The following is a 27,303-nucleotide window of genomic DNA, read 5'->3' on the forward strand; positions in this document are numbered from 1 at the left end:
AGCAGAACAAGCCCTAACATAATACGCCAAGGAACACGTTTGACAAAACAGAAGTAGAAAAATATTTTCAAAATCAGTTCTTGGCTTAAGTCTAGCATTTGGCACCTCAAATAAACACAGAGAAGAAGAACTAACTTGGCTGTGCCATGTGACTTTCTGAACTGCAGCAGGCCAGATGGTGAGGTAGACTATTCATTTCTCAGCTTCTCACCCTTTCTGCTCTTCCATTAGTGCCTCTACAGTTCAGGGTCCCTTAGAAGGGCTGGAAAGAAAATAACTGGATAAATGCGTATAACCAGTGTTCTGAGTAATTATTATCTCCTTTAAAACCATGCTGATAGCAAACATCTCATGCCAACTCAACAGTTCTCATTAAGAAATGTTCTGGATTAGAGAGCCAAGTCAATGTTCCACCTGCAAGTCTATAAAAAGTAAAGGAGTAACACCTCCCCTTCTGGGAAGATGGGGCAGATGTGCATTTCCCTATTCCTCCCACTAAGTACAATACACCTTGGATGTCATCTATAAAACAAACAAGAAGTCTCTGAAATGTAAACAGAAGAAGGCAGACCAGCTAGCAACCTCAGGAAAGATCTCAGCACGCAGGTGAGTTCCATGGGTTTTCTTCACACCCGGTATAACCCAGCATTGGAGCTGAAGAAGCCAACAAACTGGTAAATGTCAATGGGTACAGATGACAAGAGTCCAACAAAAGCCTGCTCTCTCTACCTAAAGAACCAGGTAATAGGTAGACTAGCAAGACAGAAGTTTTCTTTTTTTTCTGGGAAAGACCTTTAGAAGATGAAAAGACTGGGAGAAAATATTTGCTAACCACATATCTGACAAAGGACTAGTATCTAGAACAGAGAAAAAACTACTACTCAACAGCAATAACACATAATTCAAGTAGAAAACAGGCAAAAGATATGAACAGACATCAAAAAGACATCAAATATGAACACTTTACCAAAAATGATATACAGATGGCAAATAAGCATATGAAAAGATATTCAACATTATTAGCGACTAGAGAAATGCAAATTAAGATCATTAGATATCACTATACACCTATCAGAGTGGCTAAAATAATGACAACACCTAATGCTAGCTGGGACACAGAGAAAGTGGATGACTCATACACTGCTGGTGGGAATGCAAACTGTTACAGCTACTCTGGAAAAGTCTGGTAGTTTCTTAAATACCTAAACATGCAACTATCATAGGACTCTGCCATGTACTCCTGGACATTTACTCCAGAAAAATGAAGAATCATGCTGACACAAAAACCTACACATGAATGTTTATAGCTGCTTTACTTGTAATATACAAAAAAAAATGGCAACAACCCAGATGTCCTTCAGTGGCTGAATGGTTAAACAGAGGTGGTAAATCCATACCATGGAACACTATTCAGTAATAAAAAGAAGGAACTATTGATATGTGCAACACTCTAGCTGAATCTCCAGAGAATTATGATGAGTGAAAAATGTGGATCCCAAATGGTTACTTTCTGTATGATTCCATTTATATAACATTCTTGAAATGACAAAAGGCAGCAAGAAGCCAGTTTCAAATGGTTACTTTCTGTGTAATTGCATTTTCACAGCATTCTTGAAATGACAAAAGGCAGCAAAAAGCAAGGAAGAGGTTCTCCCCTATAATCCTCCAGAGGGAACAAATCCCTGCCAACATCTTGATTTCCAACGTCCGACCTCCAGAACTATGAGAGAATATATTTCTGTGATTTTAAGCCACAGGAAACTAACACACCAACCATATCAGCAGCCCATGGAAACCTGTTGGGAATCCAGATCCTCAGGTCCTGACCAGAGCAAAGCGAGTCACAATCAGCATTTTAACAACATTGCCAGGTGATGAGAATGCAAATAAATTTTGAGGGGCACTAATATGAACTACTACGAGATTCTTTTTTTTTTTTTTTTTTTGGCTGCACCGTGCGGCTGGTGGGATCTTAGTTCCCCAAGCAGGGATAGAACCCAGGCCCTCAGCAGTGAAAGCACAGAGTCCTAACCACTGGACCACCAGGGAATTCCCTACTACACGATTCTTGACTCACCATAGTGATGACTTTGTACCAACATGGAAAGCATTTATGATATCCCTGTATGTAAAATAAGCAGGGTACACATTTGAAATTCCATACTGCTAATGTGATTTGTGTATGTGCATATAAGTCAAGGCCTCGCAGGAAATAAGCAAAACATAAAAAGAGCTGTTTGGGGACAGAGGGATTGTGGCTCCTTCCCCCTCAAGACCCCCACTTCTTGTTCTTAACACTTCTTATAATTCTGCTAATATGTTATATGATAATTTTTCAAGAACATTTGACTTTTTTGCTTACTGCTTTCCTAGGACCATGATGACTTGGTGGAATGAAATCCCACACAGTGGGCTTACCCAGGCTCATGAACAAGCAGGTCTACGAGGGCCCTGGCTTGGTTTTAGCCAGTTCAACTACCTGCAAAAGGAACAACACAAAATAGTGGTCCAGAGGCTTCTCATTTGAAGGAACACCCAAAGCAGTTCAAACACACTCTGGAGGTAAGGTCTAAGTTGCCAGTAGAGTCATAATCCCTGCATGTCCAAAGTCTCTGGGTCTACACTTGCTCCAGGATACAGATCTGGTAGCAAGAGCCCAGGACTCACTGGAAACTCTCAATGCCCTGACTGTGATGGTGGTTAGCAGGACATTACGGCCTACGTGCTTACACGTTAAGCCCACTCTTCCAGCCACATGGCATCAGCAACACCAAACAAAGAAATCAACTGACGGTTAAGAGTGAGTCAACTTTTAAATTCTTTGCTTCCTTCTTTTTCTCACTGCAGGCAGACATCCCCAGCATGCCATCCTTGTAAGTGGCACCAAGAAAACACCACCAGATTTTCAGAGGATCCAAGAGATAATCCCTGTCCCCTAGTTGAAAGCAACTATATGCTTCACTTAACCCCAAAGTTAATTCTTCAAATGATTTTTTACTACAAGCCAACTTCCTCCCACCCCCCCATCTTAAAATGACTACATTTCAGATTAACTCTTCAGCTCATCTTTAGAGTACGTAGTGCCTCAGTTCAAACGTGTTCGGGGAATATTCATATGTAAACATCTAAAAACCTACCTTCTTTAACTACTACACTGAAGGGAAAAGAAAAAACACTTTAATTAAAGGGATAATGCTAAGTTGGCTGAACAAAACAATATCTACTTCCAAACTTCAACAATTATTTATACACAGGCCATCCAAAATGAAAACTAAATGAGCTCTCTTATTGTTTCTATACTAGTCACACTCATGCTATGAAGTCATTATTTAAATATTTTTAAACTCTGATCATCAAAGGGTAGATAAATAAACACTCTTCTAAGAAAATTTGGTTTCACTTTCTATAAATGAAGTCACTTGCCATTACTTAAGTATTTCAAGAAGAAAGTGAGTCATAGTCATTCATAGTCATTCGAAGTGAATAACAGAGGGAGAAATAACACCATAACACCTGGAAAAAATAAAATTTTACTTCAATTCAGGGCTTTCAACCTTATATGGGGCCAGATAATTCTCTGTTGTAGGGGGCTGTGCTGTGCATTGTGGGATGTTCAGCAGCATCCCTGGTGTCTACCCACTAGACGCCAGATGCTACTACTCGTTTGCTGCCAGTTGTGAAAACCAAAAACATCTCCAGACATTGTCAAACATCTCCTGGGGAAAAACTGTCCTCAGTTGAGAACCACTGCTTTAACTTAAGCAAAGGGCAGCCTAGTTGAATCCTGAGATGAAACTGAAATCTCCCTAGGCCTCTGTGGTTTAATAGTTTGCCAACGCAACAGAATGACTGTCACCATTCAACTTCCTATGACTGCATTTTAGGAATCATCCAAGTATTAGTAGATTTCATGCAATGCAAGTCCATGCATGAAGAGGCCTCAGCTTTACAGGGATTGAAATAACGGTGATGTTAACTGGTCACTGGTTTTCTAGAGACTGAACGTATGTGTAATTCTGAAGGCTGAAGCCAGTGACCAGAGTTACTATGAGGCATACCTGAAAAAGTCACTAGGCCCAAAATTGTGGGCAAGCAGATTGCAGTCCTGGCCAAAGTTATCATCAAAATATGACCCCCTATTGGCCTAAACTGCTGGAGTCTAGGAACTCTGAGTAGCTAGAAGTTCACCAGGTGAGCTAATTCATCCACAGAGGTCACCTGTGGTTATAAAATAAATTCAAGGGGGTAAGCAACCCTGCATGTTATTTTTCTATTTCTTTCCCAATGAAAATCTGCACTGAACTCACAACTTGGTGAGGGGGAAAGAGCACCTTCTTGTACCTGAAAGTCTCCTTTATATATTGGCCTAGATACAGAACAGACAGCAAAGGTAGCAACACATTGTTCTAGAATGGAAAGATTTATCACTTGCCCTTATTCTGCTAAGGTGTAGATCTTTGTGCCCAGATAACGGGGGGTACAGAATAGAAACTGTTGTTGTGTGGTGTGTTCACAAGTTAATCAATCATCCCTAAAGTTTTCAACACACACACAGCAAGATACACAAAACTGAGGACAGAGAAATTTCCAGTAAAATTTTTAAATGGTGGTAGTAGAATACTAGCATACGTGTTAAAGGTATAGAGAAAGCTGTGGAATGCTGACCCATCTGGAATATAAACAAAAGGAGAAGCACAGTTTTGAAGTAAGAGTGCCTGATAACGATCAGTGAAAAGGTTTCCTTGCCACTTTCAAATCAAAGGTTTCATCAGTAGTAAAAAGCTTCAAATTCACACTATTGAGTCTTGTTCTGTGTGCTAGTGACAAGAGTATTGAATGTCCACTTTTTGCCCTGAAGAATGTCTTTTTCATTCTGGGCATGGTGATACGCCAATATGCCAAATTTTACCTGCTCTTACCTCTTCTTACCCCAAAGTCACAGTATGAACCTTGGTCAGGGCATGAAATGCACATTTGCGTAGGAACCACCAACCCCTCTGCGTCCTCCTGCTCACTGCATTTCTTTTCCTAAATTTCTGAGTGTTGGGTCCCAACTATAAGAATACAAGCTATACTGACTTCATGGCCCAGTGGTTTGAGAAATGCAAAATCTTAAGCATAAAGCACACGTAGAGTGATATATGTATTTTGCAACTGTCAAATAATTTAAATTTCAACTTGAAAATGCTCTTGCTATTACCCCATTTCTTTCATATCAATTTCAAAAAGTGAAAACTGTCTCCTGCCTCAGAACAGCAAGCCCAGTTGCAATCATTACAGGAGCCTTTATAAGCTCCCTTTATTACACACAATGCATCTTCCTACCAGTGTGAAGGCCAGCGGGGGGCTCTCATTCAACTCCCTGGCATTGGAACAGTATGATGACTGGGAATACAGACATAGAGAGGAGAGAGGCGGAAAAAAACACCATCTCACCACCTGTAGTCCCAGATGGCACTGGAAGACACTTCACTGAAAACCCATAAAGACTTTAGAAAATATAAAGTAATGCACTGATTAAAAGGAAAAAAAATCTACATCCAGCCACACAGAGTTATGGTACAGATTATTACATACACAGTCAACTGTGACTTTGGAAATAGAACCCAAACTCAGCAAAACACAGATGAGAAAATGAAGAGCTTTTCTGTTCTTCTTTCCACTAATGGTACAATGCCTACAGATTTTGTTAACTCACAGAGTTTTTCCATTTTGCTCACTTTGACATGTAGAGGAGAATTTTGAGTCGTCCTCATCCATCACCACGATGACTGCAATTTATTGCAGGACTGTGCTAAGTGCTTACATACATTATTTAATTCAATCCTGACCGTTCTTTGAAATGGGAATTATCATTACCTCTGTTTTAGGAAAGAGAAACTGAAGGACAGACAAGTTGACAAAGCTGCCCAAGTTCACACAGCTTAGTAAGAGGTAGAAATTGGATTTTAACTTAAGCAATTCAATTCCAGTGTCCAGGCTCTTTCACACTCTTGTGAAAAGTCATGTTATTTAGCAAAGAAACAATCTTCCTAAGTTTTTTGGTTTTTCTCTTTTTTTAGTTTCTTCTCAAAGGTTGGCTGTACCTTGAGTTCACTGATAACCTGGAAAGCTCTTGTGTCAAAGACATTGGAGCTGTCTGAGCATAAAGGCATGGGTCTTCTTGCTAACCATTCCAGATTTCAGTTTTGTAATAAAAACATAATCCTCTAGTGTCATCAAGTCTGCATCAGGGAAAGAGAAATGAAGTTTCAGAAGTGCTAAATTAAAGAAAAAAAAAAACAGTTTCCCTCAATATCACCACAGAAATTCTAGACCATATGTTGAGAAAATTCATTCTTCTTAACCAAAAGTTAGAAAACTTGCATCGATTTCAAAGCCCCTTTGTCTCTGCTGCATTTTACTGTCTCTCAAACTACATATGACACTGATAGGATGTCAGCTCTGTTTGTGTTTTCCAGTTGGCTTCCCAGAAGGCTTAGTATTGGAAATGAGGTGAAGTCTGGTGTCAGTTTTCAAACTAGATCTCAGATTCAAAGAGAGTCAAATTCTATGTGCCAAACGATCATTAAACACAGACCAATATACATCTTTTAAGCAATTTTCAATTCTAAATCTTATGCATATAAAATATTATGGAATATAAAAGAGGCTAATGGAATTAAGATAACTATCATAGGTAAAAGGACAAAAGAATCTTTTAGTACAAACTTCTTATTCCAGGGGGGGAAATGAAGAAGGGCTAACTAACAAAGAAATGGGAATAAATTAAAGAATATCTATTGTGTTCCACACCAAACAGGCTATATCTGGAGGCATCAAAAAAGAGATACAATAGCAAACATGATGATAAGGAGGCTAAGGATAATGATATCAATAGCTAAGATTTATGGAATGCCTACTACCTGCCAAGTATTGGACCAAGAACCTTATATGCCGCCCTACCTTCAACCCCACCACATCCCTAGGAGGTAAATACTACTGTTAGCCCCAATGTAAAGAAAGGAAACAGAAACAGAGGCAGGCTCAGTATCTTGCCCAACGTATACAGTCAATGTGGAGCTGGGATTCACCTCCAGAGCCTGTGCTGACAATGCCTCCCAGGTAAAACAAATAGAAAATATGCCTTTGAATTAATTAAGAGGGATGGGGGAAAATACTCTCTATTTTGTATGTACAAGAGGCATATGTAGCTAGTCACTGAGGGAGAAAGCTGCGCTTATTTCCTAAATAAACCCCTCTGTTAAAGGGAACACAAAGCAGGATCCCCAAGCAATTGGGAGCCAGTGCAGTGAACCTCCCCACCCCGCCCGCTTCAACAGCCTGGTTCAACTTTGGTTTCTATAAAAATCTCTACTTGGCTGCATCCTAATTAGCCTGAGCTTTGCGCAGCCAAATCCAGTAGCAATGACTCTTGCTCCCAAGTCTGGAGCAAAGCCCAATAAAAAGCAAACCAACTTGCATAAAAACCTGCAATAGAAGCAACAGCACTAAGACCTTGGTTTAAATCTTGACTCTGCCATTGAATGGCTACCCGCTACTGGGAAGGTCACCAATAGTCTGAGTGAAATTTCCTCATCTATCAAACTAGCATAGCAATACCTGCCTTAGAGGGTCATTGTTAATTGAGATAATGCATGTAAAACGCTTACACCACATCTGATATATTTATCAGGGGATCATTGTGTGAACACAGAAAATCATTTGGAGTTTAACATGAATTCAGTATGTTAGGACTTTAAAATGATGTGGAAGCCACGCCAAGGAAAATTAGTGACTTAATCCTATATACCCTGGGGAAAGAGATTTAAGGCTGAAAAGAACAATCTGCATTGCAAAGGTGGAATGAGGTGAGGGTTTCTTAACATTAAGCGATTCTGGTTTTTTGGCTCAAAATCACTTACAAAATCTTTCTTTGGGGCTCCAGAGAACTATATAGTTCTCTTTATAAATATCACTGTTGACTTTTCATAAGGATGTGATGAACCAAATACCAGTATGTCAGTGGAGGAATGAAAGCTCCAATTTGCTATTCAGTCAAAACCCAGTGGTCAAGTAAAATGCTACTATTTTCACAATCAAGTTTAATTTAAAAATGATTCTTTACCTTTTCGGTCCTGCAATACCATCTATAAGCACCAAGATTCCCACTTGCTAGTTACCAAATTAAGGTAATGAGCAAATGAATTCTATAGGATATCTCTTCTCAGATACTAATGTGCCTTTCTTTCAATTATCTAGGAATTTGGTTTAAATGCTGATTCTGGTTCCTTGGGACTGAGGCGAGCCCTGATATTCTGAGTTTCTAACAAGCCCCCAGGTGATGCCAATGCTGCTGGTCCATGGACCACACTTTGAGTAGCAAGGATGTGGGATACAAGTCATCTATCACATGTGCTCACTCTCTCTTAAATCCAGCTCTGAATATTTTTTATCAGCTCATAAGCCACTTTTTGTCCTCCTATCTAAGTTTCTGTCCAATGCCAAAACCAAATGAAATACCTTCGAAGTACAAAACTGTGTGGAGTCCAAATTTGAAGGTTTTCTGTCCCAGTACCTTGATATAACTACATCAGGATGAAGACACAAGAACTACTAGAAATCAACCAGAACTTACATCCACAACTCCTTCTTTTAAGGATCAATGATAGTGGCTCCCTCTTCACGTGTTTCATGCCAGTCCTGTATACTCATCTAAACCCAACAACCACCAGGTAGGTCCTATTTATCTCTATTTTGTAGAAGAGGAAAGTGAGGCTCAGCCAGATTCAATAACTTGCCCAATGTCACCCAGACAGGAAGTACCGAGTGTGTCTGACTACCAAGTCCATGCTCATACCCACTATGTTGTGATGTGTAATTATCCCAGAACTGCCAATTCTGCTTCTGGAGAAAATCCGCACCAAACCACTCCCTGTGTTACAGTGATGTCAGCCCCAGGTTCTACCTTTCTCATCCCTCAAATTTCCAAATGAGTAGATGGTGAAGAAAGCAGGTTCCCAGAGTTTGGTTGGGTGTCTCCAGGTGATGGATTGAACCCATGGTTTATAGCCTGCCCAGAACAATACAAAAAAAAAAAAAAAAAAAACAGATTATATAAATTGGCCACATGGAAATCACTCAGCTACCCAATTTAACTGCTATTTAGAAAATGACTCCTCTGTGCTCTGTTGTTGGGTACATACAAGAAAGAGAAGGCATAGTTTCAGCCTCCAAGGGAACTCAATATTTTTGGTGTGGTAAAAGATCATTGATTTGATTCATTCATTCCACAAATATTCACTAAGTGACTACCCCATGTCACCCACTCTGCAGGGTCCTAGGACCATGAAGGTAAAGACATCAGACAAGGGTTTCACCCTCTCTGAGTTCACAGTCAAGCAATAGAAATATACATTAAATGCACAATTATACAAATAATCACAATTGTGGCGAGTGCAACAAGGGTCAAGTACAAAATGCTAGGGGAGACATGGCCTTGTCTAGGGCCACAGACAAAAAACATCCTAGAAAACTCAGACAAGGTTAAGATAAACACGCAAACACCCATACTTATTCACCTTTGCGGGGGGGCGGTGTCTAGCTATACAAAGTGACTGTCCCTTGACTACGCTGAAATCTATACATTCACTGGGAACGATGAACATTATTGTCTTTTGAAAAAGTTTCCAGATCTCATTAGGGGAAAATGGGCCAGATTTCTGCTCTTATCATATGATTATTTCAAACTATACTTAAAATCACAGAAAGCGGAGTGTCAAAAAGTTTTCTGACATCTTCTAATTATTCTTTTCACTTTCATATTAGACAAATTTTGCTGTAATGAAACAAGATTAACAAGGAACATCATCTCCACGGGAGGCCACAATGTCTAGTCTTCCATAACAAGCTATTACAACATGATGGAATGATCTATATGATGCCAAAGAACCAATTATGACTAGAATTTAATTCTGGGAATAAGAATGGTAGGGGGAAAAGCATCAAGTTCAAACAAACACACACTTATCAAACTGGCACCTCACAGGCACATCAAACAAAACACTAAACTGCACTCCAGGATTCCAGCATGAATCCTCATTTTCTGAAGCAAATTAGGCACCCTTCAGGACACAGAACCATCTTTCCTGACATCAGTTTAGAGCTCTAGAAAATAAAAAACAAATTGCAAAGCTCAAATGTCTGTCTTCTACACATTTGTGCACCGGGTGGTTTGCAAAGAGATTAATTGTGGGTATATATCCCCACAGAGGGTAGAACTAGGCCTTTTCCGATCCCCAGTCTCAATCTAGAATGAGTGGGGAGAAAAGCAAATGTCAAAGCATACCTCCATTATCCTATGTAAATTACAGAATAAATGATTTCCTGTCAACAAAATGAACTCTATGTTGTTTTGGAAGGGGCATCTTATTAAACACACAAGTCATCTTCATAATTAAACAAGGACAAATTCAGCAGAAAACAGCCATTTAAAATGACATCTTGGTTTCTCAGAAAAAGAGCTGGAAAATTAACACTCTAAAATATATGGGGAAACAGAAACCACAGCAACGCATCAATAATCAAAAGGCTCTGCTGCATAAGACTGGACTCAGGCCAAGACTTTTGAGCTGGAATCCCTGTCCTGCTCCTTCCAAGATGGGAGACCTTGGGCATCTCATCTGTGGGCGTCAGTTTCCCCATTTGAAAATAGGGGATGACAGACTTGCTATGATGTGAAGCATATGAAGTACATAACCTGGCACTTGGTATTAGTAATCATTACCTGTTACTTCTAGTCTCATAATCATCTTTGTATGTCTTTATTACTGCCACCAAGAGAGCAGGCCATGGACATACTGAAAAAAACAGGAATTACCAAGAACTCCACTAACAAATTCAGGATAGAAGCTCAATCAGAACAAACCAAAAGGTGAATTAAAGGAAAAAAAAAATTAAAATAGTCATTAGATTGGATCCATTCCCCTCAGCCCCACCATAACAAGTAGGACCTATTCAGTCCAAGGAGAAATCAATTTGCTTAGATCTGATATGCAAATGAGCACCCCAGCCTGGTTTTACATGAAAAAGTACTTGTCTAAATTAGGGATCAACAAACGTTTTCTATAAAAGGCCACACTGATTATTTTAGACTTTGCAGACCATACGGATTCTGTAGCGACCACTCGATTTGGCCATTTAGTGTGAAAGCAGCCACAGACAATGCATGGAGGCGTAGGCATGGGTGTGTTCCAATAAAACTTTACTGAAATGGGGGTAGTTTACCAACCTCTGATCTTAATGGAAGTTTGACAGGTCAGAATGGTAGGTATGTGTTTGTTGTTTTTCTAGCTGCTGGTTCTGTGGACTTGCTGTGATTTCCAGGGCCGGGGGTGGGGCAGGGAATGGGTAGAGCAGAGATGTGGGGTGCTGGGCAGAGCACTGCAACACCTGTTCCAGAGAAGGACGAATCCTGTACCAAGCACAGACTGGGGGTTCAATAAGTATGTCTGCAGTGTGCTACGTCTTTAACAAATAGGGAAAAGGTGACAGAATGAGACAAAGGGAGGGACAAATATGAACTTAAGATAGCAAAATGTCAACATCTGTGAAATCTGGAAAGTCAGAATCCGAGCATTGGTTATCTGTGCTTCTCAAACTACCGGAAGAGAAGGGTAGTTTTAAATGTCCAACCTGCTGCAGCCTGATACTTCTGTATATGCAACAGAAACACCACAGGATGGGCCAATTGCTCTCACAATGCCTAAACTCTTTCTCCCACCTTCTCTACTGGCCTCCTTCTGGGCTGATAACAGTTTGCAGACTGGCACCAGTCCACAGACCACACTGCGAACACTGTTTATACTATTTTCTGTTTTTTTCCTTATGTTTCAAATATGGCACAATTGAAACTTTTAAAATAATAAAATCAGAAGGGAGGAGATATGTCAAGGATTGACTCTTAAGACTTGGAGGTCATGAAGCCAATCTGCGGACACACCAAACCAAAGGGCTAAGTGCCTTTGTAGACTCTTCCACTCCTATACCAGGGTTCAGGAGGGTGAGTAAGTCATAGTACCTGACCTCAGGGAACTGTCAGTTTAGTTTAGGGTTTTTCACCCTGGGCACTAGTGACATTTTGAACCGGATAGTTCTTTGCTGTGGGCAGCTGTCCTGTGTATGTAAGAAGCTTAGCAGAATGCCTGGCCTCTACCCACTAGAAGCTAGTAGCACCTCCCTCCAGTTATGACAACCAACAAAGGTCTCCAGACATGCCAAATGCCCCCTGATGATCAAAATCACTTCCATTGTGAACCACTAGCCTAAAGCAAAGGAATGATAATTACAGTTAACAAGAACTATAATATGCCAAGTGGTGAGGAAAGCATTTTAACCCCAAAATGTTAAATCCTCATGGAAACATACTGTAAATGCTAAGTGATATTTATGATTATTAGGAAAACGGTAGACTGCATTCATACTTCTCCATAACACTGCAACTGTTCCCAACTGTGTTGGGCTTCAGAACTAACCAAATTCTGTCACCTATGGTATGTCATGGAATGCTCACCGCAGCCCTGTTAAGCATAGCTGAACCTCGATCAACCCAAGTTTGAACTGGGTGGATCAACTTACACGCAGATTTTTTTTCATTGATAAATAACTAAGTTACTACATGATCTGGTTGAGTCTGTGGATGTGGAACCAAAAATACTATAAAGTTATACGTGGATTTTCAACTGCACAGAAGGTTGGTCCCTCCTAACCTCGGCACTGTACAATGACTGTAATTATTACAGTACATACTGCACAGAAGAGAAAACAGATCCAGAGAAATTAACCCATTTGCATGAAGTAGTTCTACACCCCAGTTTACTCCAACTCTAATATCACCACCAATAACACAAAAGGTAACATTTATTGAGTATGCATGTATGCAAACTATTGTTCTAAGACTGTTATCTCATTTAATGCTCATGACAACCCTATGAGGGAGCATCTGATATTGCCACATTTTATAGAAGAAAAACTGAGGCTAAGAGAAACTAAATAACGTGTCTGAGGTCACACTACTCTCAGACAAACTGATGGAAGAGGGATTTGAATTCTGCCACACCAGTGGTTCCCCAATCTAGCTTCACATGGAGAAATACTGTTGCTCCTGATAATTCATGGAGTAGATATTTGTGAATTCACCTATTTGTAACCCCAAAAATCAACACTTGTGGCACTCTGCTGGTGATTCACAGACACACAAGGACCAGTGAAAAATTTTACTTGACCAACATGCATGCTACAGGAGATCAAATAAGGTGATGCTCTACCTTCTTGTTTCAGCTCTTAAAGTATAAACAAGTGTCCTTTTCGTTGGCATCTATGCCTTTTCCATGGCATCTATTAAGTGCCATGTTTTCACATTTTTGTGCTTTTTGATATGACTTCTCTATTTAAAGGAACCCTCAAGTGTAGTGCTAAAAGGCTGTCTCGTGTCCCAAAGTACATGAAGGTTGTGATGTGCCTTACAGAGAAATTATGCATTAGATAAGCTTCATTTAGGCATGAATTGCAGGTGGCCCTGATCACCCGCAGATTCAACCAACCTCAGATCAAAAATATTCAAAAGAAAAAATTCCAGAAAGTTCCAAGAAGCAAAACTTGAATTCGCTATGCACCAGCAACTATTTACATAGCATTTACATTGTATCAGGTATTATAAGTAATCTAGAGATGATTTAAAATACATAGGAGGATGTGCCTAGGTTATGTGCAAATACTATTCCGTTTTATATAAGTATCCTTAGATTTTGGTATCCCCAGGGCAGGGGTCCTGGAACAAATCCCACTCAGATATCGAGGGACTGTATAGTGCTGTTAGCCATGAGTTCAACAGAAAGGCACATCCAGAAAAAGAAAGAGAAAATTTGCCCATCTGTACATGAGGCTACTCCAAAGAGTGTTAAAAGTAACATTTATAGTGCGTGATAAAGCTACAGAAAAATAGAAAAGTGGCTGTGAGTTCTTGAGATGACAACTGATTAAAAAAAAAAAAAAAGCATAGTAGACAGCACTGTGAGACTGAAAGTCAAAGAAATTTACAGTCACATTATCCAGGGTTAGGAAATTATTAAATCTTTCTTGTTTCCTGTTTTATTATAAAGAAATACTGCATACATGATTTTTAGAACTATACGTTACATAAAGTGTCTTTAAACAGAAACACAAATAAAACAAGGACATGTACTGAGTGACTGATGAAAATGTGACCAGAAGCTTACAGAACCTAACCCTGTATTTCCCTTAGGAGCAATGGTCAATGTTTGCAAATTCAGCGTTCTGGCAACTGTACAGAACATAACTACTGCAAATAACAAGTATCAACTGTTTTTAGACTACTTTTAGAAATCACACATTTCTAAGCTTCACCTCAGTGCTCTGAATTAAAATTTTCAGCACTGGGGTCCATAAATCTAAATGTTTGAAAAGCTCTTCATCCAGACCTGTGTTTATGAAAAACTGGGATAAAAGATGCTCTCTAACAAAATTTAACTATTCATCCTAGCTTTTAGCATCACCCTGAATTCAATGTGAATGGCACAGAGAGTTGCCTACAGTCATACAAGCTGATGTTGTGAAACTATTTGGATCATATCTTTGCTACCAGGCAACAATTTACCTAAACCATTAGGAAAAAAAAATTCCATCACCTTCCATATGGTCATTCAAAAAGTAGTCCCACCCCAAATTCCAGACAGAAGTCTACTCGCTAAGGCAGAAGGCTTCCTGTACTAACCATAGTTACACTGACTCGTGTTGATCAGTACATAACAAGGGTTCATCATCAACTCCTGGTCACTCTCAGGAAGTTTAAATTTCCCACCTCTTGAAAACTTTCCATTTGTGCACGTGTTTACCATGTACTAATACATTAGTAATCAGAGCAGTACACAAATGACAGGACTATGAATAATGACTTGGAAATGTATTTTCTTTCTTTCTTTTTTGTTTTTTTGGCCGTGCTGCAGTGGGAGCACAGAGCCCTAACCACTGGATCACCAGGGAATTCCTGGAAATGTATTTTCTTAAGAGGACGATGACTGACTCCTGCTCAGTGTGGCTCTCAGGGTCATCCCCAAATGTCCAATAATTTTTATCTTCAATACAGAATTCCCCAGAGGCTGTTCTACTGAACACAAGTCCCATAAAATTCTTTGAGAAGAAAGACTTCTATGGCAGGTGAGTCTAGGAAAATTGCTAGGTAAAACCTTGCAGACATTCCATCACATATTAGTGTAATAAAAGCTCAGAAAATCCCTAAAGGGAATATAGGAAAGATACATGTCTAAAATACGGTTCAATAAGCAGTTCCCAGGCTTAGCTGACAATGGATTTCTTTTAAAACTCCAGGGAACAATGTTGAGAAATGTTGTTTGAATATCTTGGTGCCAGAGGCCACAGAGAAAGATAAAATCATTCACCACCAATGGGCCCTTCAGTGCTCTCATGGATCCTCTATGACCCCTCACTCTCCTTTCCTCAACATAAGGATTCAGCGCAGATCAATCACTACCCAGCTCTGAATCCCTTCAGAAAGCCCACAGCTGCCCCATTTGCTGCATGACCACAGTTAAGGGTCCTTAGGGGGAGATGAGCACTGGTCTTCACTTCTCTTTTCTCCATGTCAATATCCATCCGAAACCAGACAATGCGATCCAGGTTTAGTCTTTGAGAAACACCTACAACTATCCCACGGGGACAGCTGAGCATGACAGAAGAATGGTCTTATACAAGAAAAATGACAGTGTCCTGCTTGTCCACATGGAGTACAAATGGCCTTCCCTCTGCCTCGAATCAGAACAGAGGGAAAAAGTCTTCAAAATAAGATAATTTCGTTTTCAAAAGGCCTTTACTTAAGTAATTTGGTGACATCAGGAGAGACTCCATAAAGAAGGAAGCAATGGGCTAGGCCTTGAGGGACAATTCGAAAGGGACGAGTGGGACTCGAGTCTCTGGGGATATGGGAGGGGGTGGCGTCACTGAGCTTTACATAGGATGAACAAATGTAATGCAGAGAAGAGTTCGGTTCTTCAAAATTCCACAGTGGCCAGCTCCTGTGAGACAAGCAGCCAGAAGGTAAAACTTAATTTTACCTTCCAAAGCCATCAGAGACACGCCTGCCTGAGGAGCGTGATGTCTTCTTGGCACTGGCAAGGGAAGGAAGAGCTGCATGTGTGGGAGAGAAGAGAGAGCCAGGAGGAATGCGTGCCTTTCAGAAGTAATTCTGGACTCCTTATAGCTTTCTGAGAGATGACAGTATAACGCTGAGGTGCAGGGCAAGCACTCTGACCCCAGGCTGCCTGTGTCTCCAACCCAGCTCGGCCGTTTACCAGCTGTGTGACCTTAGGCTAGTTGCTTAAACTCTCTGTGCTCAGTTTTCTCACCTGCAAAATGGGGATGATAGTAATACATCTACCTCAAAAGGGCTGACATGAGGTTTAAATGAGCTAATACACTTATAACACTTAGCTTAGTACCTGGCACACACCAGGGCCGTTAAACAGCTGTGTACTAGGGACTTCCCTGGTGGTGCAGTGGTTAAGAATCTGCCTGCCAATGCAGGGGACATGGGTTCGAGCCCTGGTCTGGGAAGATCCCACATGCTGCAGAGCAACTAAGCCCGTGAGCCACAACTACTGAGCCTGCGCTCTAGAGCCTGCGAGCCACAACTACTGAAGCCCGTGAGCCTAGAGCCCGTGTTCCATAACAAGAGAAGCCATTGCAAGGAGAAGCTCGCACACCGCAACGAAGAGTAGCCCCTGCTCGCTGCAACTAGAGAAAGCCCACGCGCTGCAACAAAGACCCAATACAGCCAAAATTAATTAATTAATTAATTAAAACAAAAAACAAAAAAAACCCAGCTGTGTACTGGAGCTGACGTGTACTGGCTCACGAGAGCCAAATCTTTTCCCAACTCCCTATTCAGTGACATCAGTCATCCTCTGCCAAAGCTAGAGTCAATGTTAAACATTTACCAGCACATCATGTTTATATACATGCGCACACACACACACGTGTATGTATATACATGTAACTGCATACATGTACATGCATATATACATACATAAGTGTTTGCCATCATTATTATTATCAGTACTAAGATTTTTTTTTTTTAACATGACTCAAGCAGAGACTAGGTCATTTGTATTCCTGTCTTTTACACAGGTTACATGGAAATTCTGAGGCTGCCCCCAATTCTTCAACCCCAAAACAAATGCTTATGGACCACCCACATGTCTGGCACAGGCCTAGTCATTATGGGCTACAGAAGAGGTATAACAAAGGTCTTTGCCCATAAGGAGTTTACAACCTAGCTAAAATTGTTTGCAAAGAAAATGCCACAAGTAAAACCCAAACTCACCTTACCTCCCCTACCCTGTCACTCCTTATTCTCCTCTTACAGGATTAAAGGAAGTGTAAGCAGGAATCTGGCCCCAAGTAGTCAGTGAGCACTGTCTTCCCTGGGATCATGTTGAGCACCGCTGGAGCTTATCTGTTCTCACTCCTTCCCCAAGGAATCTCAGCTCCCTCCACAGCTGATATGGATCAATACAGCCTGAGGCCGTGCATATTTGCGACTCATCATTCCTACTAGATATGAACAGAAAAACAGCCATGGTACACACACACACACACACACACACTCACTCACTCATATTTTTCAAGTTAATAAAAATCAACAAGCATGTATTAAGCCTCCAGAATGTGCCAAAGTGCTTTGTGTAACTTTCCACCTTTGGAGGCTATTCCCTCACAGTTTTTAGCTATGTCTTATGACGTTGTATCAAAACTAAAAGTCATGCACTGTAATGATAACTGTTAATCATAACACCGAATGTTTACTGAGAATTTACTATCAGGCCTGAATTCTTCTAAGCGTTTTACATTATCCTGTGAAGTATCCTGTTAATATTCCCATTTTACAGGTGAGAAAAGTGAGCTTCAAGGGATTAAGTAACTTGCCTAGGGCCACAGAGCTGGTAAGAACTAAAATTCAATCTGGAGATTGGCAGACTCTAGACCCTGTGCTATAAATCCCAGTAAGTTAGGTGCTTCTCAGTTTTGGCACTAATGGCACTTGGGGCTGAATAATTCCTTGCTGTGCATTGCTGTGCGTTATAGGTGTTTAGCAGCATCTCTGGTCTCTACCAACTAGACACCAGGAGCCATTCCCATGTGTGACAATTAAAAGTGTCTCTGGTAAGAACCAAACTCACCCAAATGAGTTTGCTGTATGAACCCTGTGAGTCAAAATCGTCCCTGGTTGAGAAGCACTGCCGTAAATCAGGAGAAACAGAGTAGAATTCCTTAACCTGGCTATAAATTAGAAATACCTGTGAGATACTTTTAAAAATAAGAATAAAATTGCAGACACCAAGCCTTACCATAATCTCTAATTTTTAGGGGTCTGGCATAATGGTTCACGAAAAACTATAACAGGAGACATCTGCCCCCCATTAGTTGTGTCATGTTGGGAAATTACTTGCCTTCTCAGAGCCTCAAATCCCTTTTCTATGAATTGAGTGGACACAGCTAGACTGTATGGAAGACCTCTCCATAGCTAACAATCCATTCTGTGAAACCACATGATACCCATTGCTTTACTCCTTCCCAGATCTCCATCCCACACTGTACACGGTGGGTCAAATTCCCAAAGGAGAAAAGTTTGTACAACTCCAATCTTCATAGAACTATGAGACAATCTGGCCAAAGACAGATTCCTTGATAGAAATACAATCTATTCACCGCAGACACAAAGCTGGGGTGAAATCACTGCTGGAAAAAGGCTAGTTTCCACTTCACATCTGAGGGAGGTGAAAATTTAATCCCAAATTAGAAATGCAGCCATCCATTATGCAAAGTATCTGCTGCATCCCTGAGAAAAACAATCCCCCAAACTAGTATTACAATAAACTGTATTCACCAGAAATCTTTGACTTGAAGAGACACCAGGAAATGTGCTCACGCTTTTGGATTCACGAAATACGTTCATGTCATTTACGTAATAGAATGCAAAAGAAAAAAGTGGACATTATCTACACTATAGACTTGCAGGCATTAGTTTGAAAATCCCAGATCCTATCCCCAACCTGACAAAATTCATTCCATGACAAAAAAGTACTTTAGAGAATCAAGCTGTCATTGCTCTATCTGTATATACTAGTTAGGTGCACACGTAGAAAACTGCTGAGGGATTTTACAAAGGGCTTTAAAAGAAGCCATGTTTCTTTGCTTATACCAATTTGTGTATAATCTGCATGTTACATCAGTTTACTGTCACTTTTACTTTATATGCCCACGTGCAGAAATGGAATGAAAATGGTTACATTTGAAAGTGTCTGGAGTTGTTTAAGTAAAAAAGAGAATAACCATTCTGCCATTCTTCAAGTAGGAGGGGAAAAAAGAAACCCCGCAAGAACGTTGAATAGAAGGGAGTCTGCAGGAGGTCCAGAGGAAAGGGGAGAGTTCCTGGATTATAATAACACCATGATACGGTCTTCTGCCCAGCAATTAATTGCATGTTATCAGTTAATTAAGAGATGATCAGATACCGCTAAATCAATTTACGAGAAACTGATCTCACAGGAAACAGACTTGTAGCTGTAATTTCAAATCCATTCCTTTAAATATGTACTACCAAGGACACTCTATCAAGATAGGTCTTATTCAATATTAAAGTGTGAAAGAAACTATTCCAACTTTCTTGGCAAGCACGGAATTACAGAAGAAGGGAATCAATTGATCTTCAGTGGCATGCAACCAGGCCATAAACAAGTATGAAAAATTGCTTTCTTCTAGCCCAGCTTCTCTATTGATGTGTTAACTAGGTTCAAAAGAGGTGAGTGCTAAAAAATACTTGTGCCCAAGCCCAAAGGGGCATCAACTAAACGACCACTACCACCATCTGTTGGTGGTTGGTAGAGTTGCACTTTTACTCCGCCTCGCAGTTTCTTTGTTCACATTGGGTCAATGTTCCTTAACTGAAGTTTTACGTGTGGAGGAGCATCTTTATAATATCCTTAATGGTGTAGTACAGAAGTCCTTAACCATTTCTCCTAATATCTGTACCCCTTACGTATTTGGACACTGAATGAATTCCCTGTAGTGATCTGGAGGTAAAGCTGCCTCAAATTTCCTGATGTCTCATATTTTATCTTAAAATTTCATATGAATTTTATGCTCAACACCAGAGTCGTCCACTCTCAGTTCTATATAAAAACACTCAAGATTATTTTCAGTTCAACTTCTTACGTTTTATCACCACATATTCAGGTTAAATTGATGATTCATGTGGGTGTACCATATTTTAGCCCCTGGTTTCATGTAACCCTGGATACTTACAACCCCCAGAAACACTTTTACCCCAGTTTGAGAAAAAGCAGCACGAACCCAAGCTCAGCTCTGCTACAGCCTGCTGTGTGCCTGCACTGAGCCTCAGTTTTCTTACCTGTAACCTAAGGGTCTTGGACAGGATCTCTAAGGGTACTTCCACCTCGGCAACAATGACCATCAGATCCCCAGACATAAGCCTCACTCCTCTCCCTCTATTGGTGAGACATAGGTACACACTTTTATAACATGTGGGCACAGAAAAATGTAATAATATTGTTATTTTATAGAGTATATAACTAAGTCAATAAATACTATAAAGAGACATTTCCCATTTCATCTGTATTAATAAAAGCGTTTGTATTCAAGTTGGCAAAATAAAAGCCCCCTGCATTCTTCTCATTAGCAAAATGGGGAAATGCCTTATATGTGGGGTCACCTCATATTTATATACACACGAAGTCAGTAAGGCTAGACTTGGAGTTCAAGGCTGAGACAAAAGACACTAAAGACATAAGGGAAGATCCAAAATGTACAAAGAACTCTTAAAGCTCAACAATAAGAAAATAACCCAATTAAAAATGAGCCAAAGGTCTTAAGAGACACCTCACCAAAAAATATATCCAGATGGCAAATAAGCACATGCGAAGATGCTCCACATCTTATGTCATCAGGGAAGTGCACATTAAAACAACGCAAGACCATTATACACCTATTAGTATAGTCAGAATCTGGAACACTGACAACACCCAATGCTGGCAAGGATGTGGAGCAACAGGAACTCTCATTCATTGCTGATAGGAATTTAAAAACTGGTACTATCACTGTGGAAGACAGTTTGGCGGTTTCTTTCTCAACCAAACATACCCTTAGCATATGATCAAGCAACTGTGCTCCCTCATATTTACCCAAAGGAATTAAAACATTAGGCTCCCACAAAATCCTGCACACGGATGTTTATGGCAGCTTTATTCATAATTGCCAAATCATGGATGCAACTGAGATGTCGTCTAGTAAGAAAATGGATAAACTGTGACACAATCAGACAATGGAATATTATTCATCACTAAAAAGAAATAAGCTATCCAGCCATGAAAAAACAGGGAGGAAGCTTAAATGTGTATTACTAGGAAAGAAGCCAATCTGAAAAGCTATATACTATATGATTCCAACTCTGTGACATTCTGGAAAAGGCAAAACTAGGGACACAGTAAAAGATCAGTGGTTGCCAGGGGTTAAGGAAGTGGGACAGATGAACAGGCAGAGCACAGAGGATTTTTAGGGCAGTGAAAATACTCTACATGATACTGTAGTGATGGGTGGATACATGTCACTATACATTAGTTCACATCCATAGAATGTACAACAACAAGGGTGAATCCTAATGTAAATTATGGACTGTGGGTAATTACGACTTGTCAATGTAAGTTCATCAATTATAAGTTCATCTCCCACTCTGGTGGGGGATGGTGGTAATGGGGGAGGCTATACATGTGTAAGAGCAGAGGGTATATTATAGGAATTTTGTATCTTCCTCTCAATTTTGCTGTGAACCTAACACTGTTCTTAAAAAAATAAGTCTTCAAAAAATATATATATATATACACCTAAAGAAAAAAGATGTTAAGTAGCTTAGATTTCCCCACTTGGTGGCCTGTAGATTTTTCACATTCTGACAAGCCCAACAGTATAATGCACCAGCACAGAGAAGCCAATCACAGCCCGATCGGCGTGAGGTCTTCAGCTCAGATTCTTGCAAATACTGAAGAATGCAAGCCCTCAAATGTATTTTCAAGAACAAAAACCAGGCGTTTTATTTCGTCCCTATGATCACAGACAGTCCCAATCCCATGAGGTGCCTGTGAAACTCCACATATGGGAAGTATATTTTCAAGGAAAATGCCAAAGTGTCAGAGGCAGTGATCATAAGAATAACCCCTTTTTTCTCTCTTTTTTACTCACACAATTTAGCTTTCTCTCATTTCTACGGCAGCTATTTCCCAGATTTCATGTTCTCAGACAATTTTCAACACTACTTTTTCCCTAGAGTCACCACCAAAAAAAAAAAAAAAAAAAAAAAATTCCAGTGTGCCCCTTCACCTTGGCACTATTCCCACTACAGCCCAGCTCCAGGTGTTCTGTGGTTTGAGGGCTGCCCACCATACAACCTGCTGTCTAATTCAATATCTGGTACACTTCCCAGTCACATCAGTAGTCTACATTTGTACGACAGCGAAGGCTTCAAGTGATTAATCAGTTGCAAATCAAATATTAAAAATGAGGATTAATCTCATCACCGCAGCGCGACAGATGCATTTAGTGTTAATAAATAAACTGCAAACTTCCTGCAGACACTGTAAAATGCATCCCCAATTTGCTTTTGCGCTGGATTCCTTATAGAGAGGAGGGAGAGTGCCATTGATATTCTAAGGCTGCACTCCCCAAGGATGCAAGCAGACAGCTCTGCTGTGTCTCACAAGATAAAAGATTCAGAAATTAGAGGGGGAGAAGCATTCTGACCTGATGCTCTCTGATCTTCCTAACTAACCTTCAACCATACCATCAGTCTCAATCACATCATGTGGGCACTGAGATTCATGAGGCCAAATAAAAATAAGATTACGACATTCATTAACATGTGTGATGGAAGGGTAGATGAAAAGCTCCATATGTTTAGAGTTTTCGCTATAATTTAAAACAGCAACATATCAGCCTTAAAAATGGAACCCCCATGGTCTCCAAACTTCAAGGATACTGGAAGATGCTTGCTTTGAATAAATCAGTTTGGAAAGCTGCAGTCATCAGTCTCAAAGTAATTTCTGCCAAAGCATAAATGGCTACTTAAACACAGGATATTTTTTAAAAGGTGCCAGAAAAACACTACTTGAAAAAGTTCATTAACAGTACATTATAGAACATGTACAAAGGTTACCTATTAGGGAACTTGTGAAAAACAGAAAGAGATAAACTCATACAAACTCATATAAAAGTGGAGCACAGTGAATTCAACAGTATATTAAAAACAAAAGCAAACCCACCATGAGCCAAGTAGGGCTAGAGCCAAAAATTCAAGGGACGTACAACAGAAAGTAGTTCATTACAATGGTAGAGCCTCATACCCACATCTGACTTAGAAATTTCAACTGTATAACTGAGCTCAAAACAATAATAACAAAACCAAGAACAACTGTCTTTGATAAAAGATGGTTCTTTAACACAAGCCAACCAGTTCATGAGATTCATTCAAAGAAACAATGATCTAAAGTTAAAAAAAAAAAAAGAAACAATGATCTATTCCAATACTGGAGGGAAATTCAGCTCAACTGTTTTCACTAAGAAATACTAGAGCAGAAGGGATGATTTGATGGATTTTCAAAAGCAAATATGGCAGTACAAAACTTCCTTGACTTGCAGTGGGATAATGTCCTGACTAATCCATTGTAAGTGTAAAGTATCATTAAGTCTAAATGAACTCAATACACCTAACCTACCAAACATCATAGCTTAGCCTTGCATACCTTAAGTGTGCTCAGAACACTTACATTAGCTTATGGTTGGGCAAAATCACCTAGCACAAAGCCTGTTTTATAATGTAGTGTTGATATCCCATGTAACTTGTTGTCTACTATACTGAAAGTGAAAACAGAATGGTTGTCAGGGTGCAGAATGGTTATAACCATACTGGTTGTTTACCTTCCTGATCGCATGGCTGACCAGGAGCTGCAGTTGCTGCCACTGCCCAGCATCACGAGAGAGGATCACACTGTATGTCACTAGCCCAGGAAAAGATCAAAATTCAAAGTATAGTTTCTACTGAATACATTTCACTTTTGCCAAAAAAATCATAAGCTGAACCATGATAAGTCAGGGACCGTCTGTACAATCTTCACCTTTTTTGATGACTTTCAACGTAATACCCTCTATATATCAATAATTTAGAGGAGAAAACCCATATGGTTACCTGAGCATATAATGTAAAAAAAGCACTTGATAAAATTGAGCCCATATTCTGGACACACCTTTAGTAAACCACAAGGATATTTGCAGCATTACATTCAATAGTAAATTTTGGAAACAACCCCAGTATACATCTATTTGAGAGCAGTTACAAAATTATGGTATATCTATGCAAAGAAATTGTGCATAATCGTTAAAAAGAAGAAAACATACACACACAATAATGAGAGGAAAGATGCAAACTAAAGGGGAATGGAAACTATAATCGCATTTTTATAAAAGTCATGACATGTACATATGTAAGTTTTTATATTTAAAGTAAAAAGCAGGAAAAGACATTAAACCATTAATAGCGGTTAGCTCTTAGGAAAGAAAGTGGAGCAGAGGCTTTCATTTTTTTACTTTATAAGTTTCTGAAATCTCAGACTTTTTTAAACGAACATATTTCTCTTATAATTAAAAAAATATATAAATCTGGAGAATAAGGGGGAAAAAACTTGAATTAAAGACCACAGAATTGGAACCAGCCCAGAGAGGTCATCTGGAAAAACTATGTCCATCATCTCCATCAAAGAAGACACTCCTTTTTATGAAGACTCTAGGGAAGAAGATGGCAGAGTTCCTGGATAATCCAGTCAATGGTTATATAACCTGAACAGTGAAAAAAAATCCTTCCTTTTATCTACCCCCTTCTCCTCATTCTCAGCTCAGAGCCCAATCCTTTTGTTCTTTCCTCAGGAGCTATAGAAAACAGATGGTCACACCATCCTTTGAATTTGTCAATGAATCACACGAAACCAACAGTGTTTTTCTGGAGGGACAACATTGTGTTCGACAACACAGAATGACATATCTCAGTTTGCTGCTCACACAGAAACTTACCAGACTTCATTACTAATGAGCTATTCAAAGGAATTTCACCAGATGTATTTAATTTAATTCAACAAATATTAATTCTGTGTCTCCCATGCATTTGGTATTTTATTATGAGCTGTGGAGGGCCCTTTACAAATTTAAAACTTCATGGTGGAGAAAGAGATAAACAATTCAGGATAGTTTAAGATTAACTAGGAGAATGCATTCCATCATCATCATTAATACGATGATGATTATTATTATAGCATAAATACGATCTTTAGAGTTGAGACTAGACTAAATAGGGTAAGGGGGGAACTTTCTATGACTTCTTAAAATTTTACTATTTTATTTAGTCTTCCTCCTTAAGTTTTTTGTTTTGTTTTGTTTTGATATTTACTATTTGCCAGCAAGGTCAGATAAGCTTTGGAAAGGAGAGCCAGACTGAAGGTCTGGCCAGGTCATACATCGAGGTGGAGGCAGAAGTATAAGAAAGAGGCTTCCACGGTCATAAGCCGTCCAGTGGTGACAGCTGGGTGAAGGGTAGTGACCCAGACACATCAAAGAAGACTTGACCTGGCTTGATGACAGACTAGCAAGGCTTGGTAGTCTCATCAACAGCAACAGGGTATGTTCCAGTAACTGACACAAACAGGGGAGAAAAATGTTGGATTCAAGAAGAGTGCTTAAGGTAGTGGAGAAGAAAACACGTCAGTACGTGGAAACAGGAAGGCAGTTTAAAAAGCCAAACTTGGACCCAGACTTATCCTTTAGGAAAGGGAAACACCACTTTGTGTTGCCTCCGTACTTTCTACACCTTACAGCTTTCTGCAGTTGGCATGAAACTCTGTGGCAACTTCCCCCACTTAATCTTACTCTTTTGTGCCCATGTCAAAAGGTAAAACTCTTCATATACCAAGCGACCCATCTCTGCCTAATCCAAGTCCACAAAGAAATGAGCTCAAGAACAGACATCAGGGCATGGGCCACAGGTAAGGACAAAAATTCAACACTACTAATCATTGGTAGGCTGTGTTTCCATCCCCCCCCCAAAAAAAGCTACTAAGTGGTAGTATTTTTGCGTTTTCTTTAAGTATCCAACTTGCAGACCAAAAATTAAATCAAACTTCCTTGCTAACAAAATAAAAGGGAGCGTTACTTGAGATCAAGTAACAACATAATGGGATTAAGGTAGATGTACAGAAGACTTTCTGGTCCTAAGTGGAGGGAATGGATAATCGAAACTTCTTCTTGTCTACTTGTATTTTTGGACTTTACGAAGATTCAGGAAAGTGTAGTCGGATTTGATTGCAGGGACATTAACGCACAGCTTGCCTTCCTCAACACAGAAACCTCAGAGCCATCTTTTTTCCCTCTTGCTCATCAGCACTGTGCTTTTCACATTTTGTCAGCCTGTGTGCTAATGCTCTTCGAACAAGAAGACTGTCCATTGGCAGAACATCTCTCTCCTACTCCGAAACTCAACAGCGTTCTGAACATCTGCACAATTCCACATACACTCATTCTCTGAATCTTGAGAATCTCTTACTCATTTCAACGTATCCTTTTTTCTTCGAAGATAGTTGTTCTCTATCCTCATGGATACCTAAATGAATAATTAAGAGCCATCCAACCTTCCAACATAAATAATGGCCTCAATGGTGACAGAACTCTTTTTTATATCCATGTTCTACCTGCTCAGTTTTTTCTCCTCAATTATGTTGTTTAATTTCTCATCAGCTAAGCATATCTTTGGACTAACAAAGCAATTTTCCCCTAGGGTGTGTCATTTCTGCAGGGAAGGTTTTCCGTTTACCTGCCTACATCCTTTAGTTCAAAAACATGAATGCGCTAAATATTCAACTGTCTCAAATATTCTGCACTTGCATTGTGTTTGATACATGAATTACCCAGAGTGAGCCAGTGATTACTTCATCTTAGGACCATGCTTGTACAGGTATCCATGGTGATAAGAACTGTGACTGACGTTTCCCTGGGGATTCTTGGGTAAGTCTTACCATTTCCTTAACAGCATTCCCACGGCCATAAGTATCCCCCGGACTAATCAGAACACCCATCAAAAAGAAGGGAGAACAACTCCAAACCACAGGACCATTCAGAAGGCAC

The 27,303-nt window shown here is 39.9% G+C and overlaps 1 protein-coding gene across 8 annotated transcripts in view; it reads right to left on the bottom strand.

The window, feature by feature from the left end:
* The window catches only part of MAGI1 (membrane associated guanylate kinase, WW and PDZ domain containing 1), a 616,101-nt gene that overhangs the window by 281,633 nt on the left and 307,165 nt on the right, over positions 1-27,303 (bottom strand). The window contains exon 1 of one of the 8 annotated variants that reach the window (XM_061197122.1): positions 2,419-2,443. The exons of the other annotated variants lie outside the window; for them this stretch is intronic. Coding sequence (XP_061053105.1) covers positions 2,419-2,428 — 10 coding nt within the window. The 5' untranslated portion in view covers positions 2,429-2,443. Of the gene's footprint in view, positions 1-2,418; positions 2,444-27,303 lie in introns of those variants that run through there. 8 annotated transcript variants of the gene reach the window in all.

This window comes from Eubalaena glacialis, chromosome 7 (genome assembly GCF_028564815.1).
Source record: "Eubalaena glacialis isolate mEubGla1 chromosome 7, mEubGla1.1.hap2.+ XY, whole genome shotgun sequence".
Classification (NCBI taxonomy): Eukaryota; Metazoa; Chordata; class Mammalia; order Artiodactyla; family Balaenidae; genus Eubalaena; species Eubalaena glacialis.